General features: G+C 36.6%; 1 protein-coding gene across 2 annotated transcripts in view; it reads left to right on the top strand.

The window, feature by feature from the left end:
- The first annotated feature begins 211 nt into the window (after positions 1–211).
- Positions 212–11,257, top strand: part of LOC309793061 (uncharacterized protein) — a 47,314-nt gene continuing 36,268 nt past the window's right edge. For both annotated transcript variants that reach the window (XM_082603236.1, XM_082603235.1), the window contains exons 1-2: positions 212–324; positions 1,412–1,547. In XM_082603236.1, coding sequence (XP_082459362.1) covers positions 1,533–1,547 — 15 coding nt within the window. In that variant the 5' untranslated portion in view covers positions 212–324; positions 1,412–1,532. The remainder of the gene's footprint in view (positions 325–1,411; positions 1,548–11,257) is intronic.

Genomic DNA, 11,257 nt, shown 5'->3' with positions numbered 1-11,257 from the left:
GGGAGTCCCTGACCAGCTTAAAGTCTAGGGAACTTAAAGCTCCAAATTTCCCACTGCCAGGTAAGGCTGCACTCTCAGCCAATCCCGAACCGCCAGTCGCGGAGGCTCAAGGGAAACAGGCTCAAGTTCTGACGTTCAGCGCAGACTGTCTGGCCCTGCGTGCGGGCCATCTGCGCATGCCTAGAGCCACCTTTGTGCACTTCCGCCTCTGTGCACTACAGCCTTTACTTCTGTTTTCCTCAGGCCTTGCGTGGGAAGCGGTTCCGGGGCTGGCGAGTCTGTGCGCTCTTCTAGGGCCAGTGCTACATGACGAGGGAGAGGCGGGTGAGCCCGGGAGGGTTGGGTGAGGGCCGACGGGAGCCCTCGGTTTGGAGGGCGGGAGGGAGAAGGTCGGTGCCCGGTGGTGGGCAGGAGCTCCGCGGACCCCCGGGACGGCGGGAAGCTGGCGTCTCAGTCAGGGAAAGGAGCCAAAGCCCCTCCTTGACTAGCCCCAGCACTGAGCGGGCGCGGCTGTCTGAGAGGCCCCCTTTTTGAGGGTGCAGGAGGAGGGTTTAATACGCATGCGTGACGGGTGCAGTGAGCCCCCCGGGGTAGGTGGGCGGTGCTGCGGGGAGAGCGCGCGAGGCTGAGTAATACAATAGTTAGCTTTGTACACATACCCATGCCCGTGGTTCTCCATTTATGCTTTTTGGATTCCGAACTGCTCTTCAGTCATGTCCATCACTTCATCTTGATATACGTTGTTTCTCTGTTCTGCCTGCCCTAGCATTCAGGAAGGATCTTCAAGAATTTTCCGGTTTTTGTATCATGTTATAGAATTTCTTCTTTTTGTTTGTTTCTGAAGATTAGTGCCTTGTTCAGATCAGTTAGTGGCGAAGACTAAAAGATCCGACTCCTAAGCCAGTACTGTTTACCTTTCCATATAACTAAAAGCAAGTTTTTTATGAAAGATCCTTTTGAGAAACAGCAACAAAGATAAATTAAAACACGGGTCTTTCCTTAAAGCACTGATTTTTATAGCTTTCTGTGGAGTCAGTAACCATAGGTTTAGTAATATTAGTGGGGAAATTGATACACAGCTTAGTTTTGAGTTTTATTATTCTTCTTTACTCTTGAGTGTTTGTTTTTTAACAACAGCTTTGGTGAAGAGTTAATTTTACTTCATAATGTGTTTTTTAATTCGTTTTAACCAATTTTATCATTTAAACTTTTTTTGTGAACACCAGGGGAGATTTAAACTGTTAAAATATCCTTAGAAGGTAAATACCTAACTCTGAACAATTTTATACCCAAGAGCTACCTGATTATATTAGAGTCATATTAGGTAGGTGGTCTTCCACCATCTGTCTCCCTGACTCTTCTAAAGGTCAAAGGGACATTGAGGTTTTTCCTTATCTAGTGGTGTGTTTAGCTTTATAGGGAAGGAGAATTCAGGAGCTGCCACACAGGCCAGATCTTTCATGACCCCAGTCCTCCTCTTCTAACCCAGCGTATCTTGAGAGTTGTCTACATTTTTCCAAGAACAGCAGAAAATGAATAAATCCCAGGTAAGTTTGTTCATTCATTCCTTTATTTAACAGTGGATTTTGTGAGATTTGTAAGAGTCCATATGTTAAGATGGAAAATTAGTTATAGATAAAAATCAAACTTAATAGAAAATGTAAAGTTCACAGTTCTGCAGGACCAAATTGGCTTACAGATATATACTGATCATTATATAATGTATAGTTTCTAAGTTAATTTCTAAGTTGACCTGCAGATGCGTTTCTGATGACCATGGCAGAAAGGGAGACACTGTATCTTGGATACAGACAGTTTCCTTTCAAGACATAAAGACATATTTTGTTACTGGAAGATATCCTTCTTGGTGTTAACGTAGGGACACATAGTGAGTCACCTTCCAGGGACTCACATAGTGAGTAACCTTCCCTGAAATGAGTGCCTCAAACCATTCCTTACTGGGAGTAAAAGAGTCCAAGAGAGGGTTCAAATAATCAATTTTATGATAGTCTTACTAATTTTGGTATACAACTTAGTGTGTTTAGATGAATAAATGGCCTGCACACCTATTACAAAATTACTTTATCTTAGCCCAGCTGTGTATACAAGTTCTGCAGCATATGGTTCAAAGTTAAATTCTCTGGTAAATGTTTCTGAGCCTCTCAGTCAGATTTCATCCCATAGCATTCTGTCTTGGTTCTTCTCCACTTCAGAATCTATTCAGGTCACCAGTGACTTAATTGTAGTTGCCTTCCTTGAACAACTGCTACATAACCCTACTGACTGCTCTCTCCTGGAAAGTCTCCTTTGTCTACTTCTGATACCACTCTTCTGGTGGCTTTTTCCTGGAGTCTTCCTCATTATGTCCCATAGTTCAGTTCCGAGTCTAATTCCAAGTTTTACTAGTCTTCTTATTTTACCCCTGTATGTACATTGGAAAAATATATAGTTAGCTGAACAATACTGTATATTGTTTTGGGTGCTTTTAAAAAATATGTAAATTATTTTAACATATGTATGATACACATTTTTCTCCCAATTCACTAATAATTTGAGATCTATCCATATGTAGTTTATTTTATTCCTTTTAAAGTTATATTTTCCCATTCTAGGTATTTTATTGGTAGACATTTAGATGATTTCCATTTTTCAGTAATATAAACAGTGCTGCTATGAATATCCGTGTCATTCTCTCCGCACAAATACAAGTGTATCTCTAGACTCTAGAGCAGTGCTTCTCAAAGTGAGACTCTTTGGTCAGAAGCAGCAGCAGCACCTGGAAACTTGTTTGAAATGCAGATTCTCATGCCCTATCTCAAACGTAGTGGAAAAGAAATTCAGGGGTGGGGCTCAGCAGTCTGTTTTAACAAGGTGTTCATGTGATGCTGATACCTGCTGAGTTTAAGAATCACTGCTCTAGTGTTCTATGATTAATATTTTTGAGTTATAGGATATGAGGATTTCTAATTTTTCTATGTACCTTGTTATTCTTTAGCAGACTACTTTTCTTCCCTCCTCACCAGATATAAAAGTTATTTCCTCAGTAATGGGTGAAAAACTTCACTGTTTAATTTTGTGACTGATTACTGAGGTTGTGCAGTTTTCATAAATTTATGGCTTTTCAGGTTGTTTTCTTCCACTGAGTTTTGTAAGCATTCCGTATGTATTCTAAATGTAATCTTTCGTTATAATTGTTACTAGTTATCTTTTCTCAGTATGTTTTTTGTCTTTTAATTTAATGGTATATTTTCTGTAACTTTTATGTTGTGATACAATCCTCCTGTGCTTTCTATTTATTTTTGACTGCATTGGGTCTTTGTTGCAACGTGCGGTCTTTCTCTAGTTGCAGCAAGCAGGGGCTACTCTTTGTTGAGGTGTGCAGGCTTCTCTCAGTGGTGGCTTCTCTTGTTGCAGAGCAGGGATTCTAGGCACACGGACTTCAGTAGTTGTGGCTCGCAGGCTCTAGAGTTCAGGCTCTGTAGCTGTGGCTCATGGGCTTAGCTGTTCCACGCCGTGTGAGATCTTCCCAGGACCAGGGCCCGAACCTGTGTCCCCTGCATTGGCAGGCAGACTCTTTTTTTAAATAATTAATTAATTAATTAATTATTGTCTGCATTGGGTCTTTGTTGCTGCACGAGGGTTTTCTCTAGTTGCAGCGAGCAGGGGCTACTCTTCGTTGTGGTGCGCGGGCTTCTCATTGCGGTGGCTTCTCCTGTGGAGCACGGGCCCTAGGTGCACGTGTTTCAGTAGCTGTGGCACACGGACTCAGTAGTTGTGGCTCGCAGGCTCTAGAGCACAGCCTCAGTAGTTGTAGCGCACGGGCTTAGTTGCTCCGTGACATGTGGGATCTTCCTGGACCAGGACTCGAACCCATGTCCCCTGCTTTGGCAGACGGATTCTTAAGCCCTGTGCCACCAGGGAAGTCCCTGCTTTCTATTTTTCATTCTGTTTTCCTTACCCCAAGGGCCTAATGAAATTTTTCTTTATTTTGTCTAAAAATACCAAGCATGTTTTTAAAAAAATATATAGTATCTTAATCCATCTGGAGTTTAAAAAATATATATATGTGTGTGTGTGTGTGTGTGTGTGTGTGTGTGTGTGTGTGTGTGTGTGTGTATATATATATATATATATGTAATGTGATTAAAGGACCTAATTTTATTTTGTCTGTCTGTGAAGAATAAGCACAATAAAAGGATAACACTTCTTGACCAAGCACCAACAAAACAGATTTGAGTGGGAGTGCCTGCCATATTTCTTCATTATGCATGCTGCTGGCTTGGACTGGGTAGATTTTGTCATGTTCACAAAGTATTCACTGAGTCTTATAAAGAATGAGAGTTGAGTTTTTCCAAATGCTTTCTTAACATTTTATGGGGGATATTTCCACATTTCTTAATAACTAATCTTTGTGTTCTGAAACAAGGCCCACTAGGTCAAGAAACATTATTCTTTTAATGATCTGCATAATTCTGTTCATCAGTATTTTTTCCATAAACTTGTCTATAGTATTATTATTTTTAAAATGTTTAATATGTTGCTTTTTATTTCTAACAGTTTTTCATTTGTGACTAATTTTTATTACAGATATGTATGTATTAGTCTTTCAGGGAACCAGCTTTTGGCTTCATTGATCTATAATTTTCATTAACTTCTACTTTTACCTTTATTCCTTGCTTCAACTGTCTTAGGTTATAGGCTATTTTTTTCCAACTTTTTGTTGAAGATGAGTTTATTTTAAAGCTTTTAAGTGTATGCATTTAAAGATGTAATTACCCTCTGTGTACCACTTTAACTTCAAAATCCAAGTATCAATATGTAGTGATTTTTTTTTATATGCAGGCTTCTGTTTCTATTCTCATGCCTTCTTTGATCAATAAATTAAAGTGTATCTTAGTTTTTAATAAATCTTATTTGTATATGTATAGCAGGTTTATAGAAAAGTCACAGATCTTAACTATAGAACTCAATGAATTATTACAAATCCATTGCCCATGTAACTAACACATAGGTCAAAACAGATATTACTAGCACTCCTGAAGCTTCCCTTGTGCCCCTCTCACCATCCCAATACCTCTCTGGTGATTCATTTACATATAATCTGTGGCTTTAGTGGAGAAGTTCAGTAGTGAAGTGACAGAGACCAGTGGGCCCTCAAAGCCTAAAATATTTACTATCTGACTGTTTACAAAGAAAAGTTTGCCAATTTCTAGATTAGTTTATTAAGTTTGTTAGTGTAGGTGTTATTTGTATCCTGTTTAAAATTAATTTTCCTACTCCAAAGTCGTGAGGTTAATCTCCTTTGTTATTTTAAAAATATTTATTGTTTTGGCTTTCATGTTTATGCCTGTTATAATGAAATTGATGTTCACTTTTGTATGTGAAAGAGATCAGGTTACTTTTTTCCCCATGCAATTTATCTATAATCATTTTTGAAAAATGATTTAACCCACTGTTTTGTATCTTAAAAACTGTGTAAAAAGAAAATTCTCTGTGTGATGTCAGGTCTTTGAAGTTTGTTGAAGTCTGCTTTGTGTCCCAGACTGTGGTCAATTTTGGTACAAAAGGTCTGTGTAAACTTGAAAAGTATATATATTCTGCAATTTAGGGTGCATTTTTTCATTTATCTTTAGTTGCTTTTAAGATTTTCCATTTATCTTCAGTCTTTCTCATAGTTTTCATCCATCATCCATCTTTTTTTCCTTCATTATTTTAACCACAGATTAAACAATTGTTAAATCTGTGTCAGATAATTCCAACACCTGAAACTCCCATGTATCTAACTTAAGCTTGAGTTTTTGGAAAAAATATACTAAGTTATTCATTCAGCAAATAATTTTTTGAACTTTAGTTCAAAATTATAGACTGTTTTTAAGTGTTTGGAAAACATAGTGGGAACAAAATAATCTGCTTTACTGAAACCTAGTTGGAATCTGGAGTGTTCTGGTTGGACATGCTGAATTACTCTCTTAATAGACTGGTGTGAATTGAGATTGCCGAAGTTTTATTTACAATTTTGTATCAGAATTAAATATGACCTGTTCTTGACAAATATTTTGTTTTGGTATTAAGTATGTGATAGTTATGTATTTTCCTGTGGTATGGGCTGTTTAAATTACAACATGGGTTGTCATTTTATTTATTGCTGGCTAGACTTTTAATTCTAAAAACATCTGGCACCGGTGGGTTTTTTATGGTAGATCTTTAAGATCTTTAGTTGATTTTTTAAAAAATAAATTTATTGATTTATATTTTTTTATTTTATTTTTGGCTGTGTTGGGTCTTCGTTGCTATGCACGGGCTTTCTCTAGTTGCGGTGAGCGGGGGCTACTCTTCGTTGTGGTGTGCAGGCTTCTCATTGTCATGGTCTCTCTTATTGCAGAGCATGGGCTCTAGGCGCGCAGGCCTCAGTAGTTGTGGCACGTGGGCTCAGTAGTTGTGGCTTGTGGGCTCTAGAGCTCAGGCTCAGTAGTTGTGGCACACGGGCTTAGTTGCTCCACGGCATGTGGGATTTTCCCAGGCCAGGGCTCAAACCCATGTCCCTTGAATTGGCAGGCGGATTCTTAACTACTGCGCCACCAGGGAAGCCCTTCAATTGATTATTAAATCATATTTTTGGCTTTTGATCTTTAGACTAATTTTCCATCTATTTCTAAATCAATTTTGGTAGTTTCTTAAAGTTTCTAAAGAAAACATCTGTTTCCTCTGGGATTTCATATAACATTTTCTTTTGTTTTCCTACCTCCTGTATTTTCATGGATATGTGAGTGTGTCTTAATCATAGTATCTTTATACTTAACAGTAGTTTTTTCCTTATGTTATTGGCTTTTATGATATCTGGTGCCAAAAAGAAAATTACCCAAATTACAGTAGGTCCCCTACATACGAACCTTGAAGTTGCGAACTTTCAAAGATGCAAATGTGTGTTCGCATGTCCAGTCATGTAAGTTAGTTCACATGTCTAGCTTACATTGTCACATGTAGCTTGCCCTCCGTCTCCTATTGCTGACTATCCTTCAGCTCTACTATTTCCCACCTCCTCTCCCTCCTCCAGTCAGTAACTCTTCTTGCCTGTTCACTCAGTGCCAGCCCCTGGATGGCAGCTGTTGTACTGTACTACTGTACTTTTCAAGGGACTGTACTGTAATCTTACAGTACAGTTTTCTTTATTTTTTGTGTTTGTTTTTTTATGTATTATTTGTGTGAAAAGTATTATAAGCCTATTACAGTACAGTACTATATAGCCGATTGTGTTAGTTGGGTACCTAGGCTATCTTTGTTGGACTTACAAACAAATTGGACTTTCGAATGTGCTCTCAGCACAGAACTCGTTCATATGTAGGGGACTTAGTGTATTTCTCCCCTTGGAGAATCATTTTTGCTCATTTAATTCTTTTGGCCCTCAGTGTTACCTTATCTCATGTAAATATAGCCAAACCTACTTTTATTTTACTTATATTTTCTGCAGCATGTTTGATTTTTTGCCCATCATTTTCTTTTCAAATTTTCATGTTCTTTTCTTACAAATAACCTGTGGCAGGTTTTGTTTTTCAAGTCAGGTATGTCTGTCACCGATAAGAAATTTAGCACATTCATATGCCATCTTATAGCTTAGTTGCTGATTTTGCTATTTAGTTTAATATATATCTTAGTATGACATCATTGATATTTTTTATGTTCTTCATATTATATTTTTGTCATACTTTCTGGTTCTTTATGCACTGCTAGTCACATTTATTTTCTTTTTTTTCTAATTTGGTAGATTGCTGCTTTTTGGTTCTGATTACCAACACATTAGTAACTGTTGTAATTGAATCTGTATTTCTTTATTAACATATGTATGTTAAATAATACTTTCTCATCAAGATTTTTTGGTTGTCCATTGCTCGTCTTTCATCCAAGCTAGAGAAGAACTTCAGAAAAATTTTGTATTTCCACATCACTCCTAAAAAAGTGCCTTGATTTTGTTTTGATATTTCATACTTTTTTGTTTCAGGCTATTCATTTCACGAACAGTATATCAGTTTTATTTCAGAGACTTTCAGTCAAACGGATGTTATAAATTCCAAAAAATATTTGTATTTTTTTCCTCAGTTCATTGAAGTAAAGTGTACATAACTTAAGTGTCAAACTTAAGTATCACATGAGATTCCCTGGTGCTCCAAGTTCCTCATTATTCTGACTTCTGTTATTGTTGATTACTTTTGCTTCTATGTCTGGCTTTCACTCGATATAGTTTCTGTGAGATTCATTCCTTTTGCTAAGTATATCTATTTCTTTTTATTGCTGTATAGTATTCCACTATATGACTGTGCTACCGTTTATTTCTCCATTGTATTGGTGGGCATTTGGGCTCTCTCTAGGTTTTGGCTATTATAAACAAAACTACTGTGAACATTTTCTACAGGCCTTTGGTTAAGAAAAACACACATGTTGGGTGTATAACTAGGGGAGGAATTACTATATATAGCTTGAGAAGAAATTCCCAAATGTTTTTCCAACGTGTATATGTTTACTTATACTCCCACTAGCAAGGTATGAAGGTTTCAGTTGCTTCATGTTCTTGCCAATAATCTCCATTTGGTGTTTTCTGACTTTTTCGTTTTAGACATCTAAGTGTGTATAGTGGTATGTCATTGTGGTTATCATGTGAGAGTAAGATAGGGTGTAGGCAGTAGATAGGGGCATGAGGGAACTTCTGGATTTAAGGTAAAGTTTTGTTTCTTGACCTGGATTCTGGTTAAGTGGGTGTGTTCACTGTGAAAATTCATTGAGCCATTTGTACACTTAAGTACACTTGTGCATTGTTTTTGTATATATATTATACTTCAATAAAAATTACAAAAATCACAAAGAAAGAGGTGACAATGACAAATTAAGTTATCTAAAGAAGTCTGAAGAATAACATTAAGCTAAAACCAGGAGTCAGAATAAGATTACTTATTTTATACATGGGGATTAGGTCAACAAATATAATTGTATCAACAAATATAATTATACCAATAAATATAATAATATCAAGAAATGTAATTGTACATATTTCAAGTGTACAATGTGATGATATGATATGCATATATATTGTGGGATGATAACCAGGATCAAGATAATTGACACATCGATCATCTCACATAGTTAACTCTTTTTTTTTGACAGTGAGAATGCTTGAGATATACTCTCAGCAAATTTCAAGTATACAACACTGTATAATTAATTATAGTCACCATACTGTACATTAGATCCTCTGACGTTATAATAACTGAAATTTTATACCTTTTGACTTACATCATTCCATTTCCCCATTCCCCGAGCCCTTGGCAACCCCCAGCAACCCCCATTTCATTCTCTTTCTATGAAATTGGCTTTTATTGTTGTTTTTGTTGTTATTTTTAGATTCCACATATAAGTGCCACCAGTAGTATTTTTCTTTCATTGTCTGACTTACTTCACTTAGCATAAGTCCAGCCACATTGTTTCCAGTGGCAGAATTTCCTTCTTTTTGTCGCTGAATAATATTCCATTGTATATATCCATTATATTTTCATTATTCATTCATATGTTGATGGACCACTTAGGCTGTTTCCATGTTTTGGCTATTGTAAATAATGCTACAGTGGACATGAGGGTGCAGCTATCTCTTTGGGATAGTGATTTTGTTTCTTTTGGGTTTATACCCAGAGGTGGAATTGCTGGATCATATAGTAGTTCTATTTTAAATTTTTTGAGGAGCCACTATAGTGTCCTCCATAGTGGCTGCACCAGTTTACATTCCTACCAGCAGTGCACAAGGCTTCCCTTTTCTCTACATCCTTGCCAGCATTTGCTATTTCTTGTCTTTCTGATAATAGCCATTTTAAGGTGTGAGGTGATATCTCCTTGTGATTTTGTTTGCATTTGATGATTAGTGATGTTGAACACCTGTTCATGTACCTGTTAGCCATTCATATGTCTTTGGAAAAATGCTTATTGAGGTCCTTTAACCATTTTTCAATTGGATTATTTGCTTTTTTGCTTTTGAGTTGTATGAGTTCTTCATAGATTTTGGATATTAACCCATTATCAGAAACATGTTTTGATATTTTCTCCCTTTCTGTAGGTTGCCTTTTCAGTTTCTTGATTGTTTCCTTTGCTGTGCAGAGGCTCTTACGTTTGATGTAGTTCTCCTAGTTTATTTTAGCTTTTGTTGCCTGTGCTTTTGGTGTCTTATCCAAGAATCATTGCCAAGAACCATGTCAAGGAGCTTCTTCCCTATGTTTTCTTCAGGGGTTTTATGGTATCAGGTCTTTTATGTATAAGTCTTTTATCTATTTCAAGTTAATTGTTGTGAGTGGTGTAAGATCAGGGCCCAGTTTTATTCTTTTGCACGTGGATATCAAGTTTCCCCAACACCAGTTACTGCAGAGACTGTCCTTTCCCCCATTGTGTATTATTGGCACCCTGTCAAAAATCAGTTGACTACATAAGTGTGGGTTTATGTCTGGGCTCATTGTTCCACTTGACCACAGCTATTTTTATCACAGATAAGTCTCCCTTTCCCTGAAATTAATATTCACTTAATGTAACTTAATTGGTTCTTTATTCATTCTTCCAGAAACCATTTATGAATATTTATTATATGTCCTATTGTGTGCCAGAGGCTGAGGATTTTAAGAAGAATGAGATATATATTTATAACTCCTTATAAGGAGAAACTCTTAGAATTATGTAGGGCATTAAAACAAACACATAATTTTTGTATTATTACAAGTCCTACAGTAGAGATGTAAACAAAATCCTGTTTTGTTTTCCTTAGGATATTTTTCTGGTCAAAAAAAAAAAAGAAAAAGTGGGACTTTCAAGCTTAAGATAACTGTTTTTTACATTGAGTGATTTAACCTATTTTCATTTATTGTTGTTTGGTTTTAGTCCTTCCATCCACGGTATATTTATTTGTACTTTTTCTTGTTGGTTGTTCATTACATGTTTTATTTTATTCTGTTTTGTTTTTTCAACACTGAACTTACAATGCAATATTCTGTTTTAACATAAGATGCCTAAATTTTATCATCTCTCTCCACCTTACCTCTTCATAAACTTATGTTACTTTACTTCTCATTCAGTGTACTCTCCCTCTTCAGATATTTAAGGAATCTCAGCCTTGTTACTCATGATATGTATCTGCATCAACAGATAAAAAATTTTTATTTACATGTTCTTTATTAGCAGCATAAGAAATTGTCACAGCTTCATATCTTTTGTTTCAGAATGTATAAATTATCCT

Source organism: Mesoplodon mirus, assembly GCF_964341445.2.
Source record: "Mesoplodon mirus genome assembly, chromosome: 2".
In the NCBI taxonomy this organism is placed as follows: Eukaryota; Metazoa; Chordata; class Mammalia; order Artiodactyla; family Ziphiidae; genus Mesoplodon; species Mesoplodon mirus.
The sequence above is the reverse complement of the archived record's forward strand: the minus strand, read 5'-3'. Positions and strand labels throughout refer to the sequence as shown.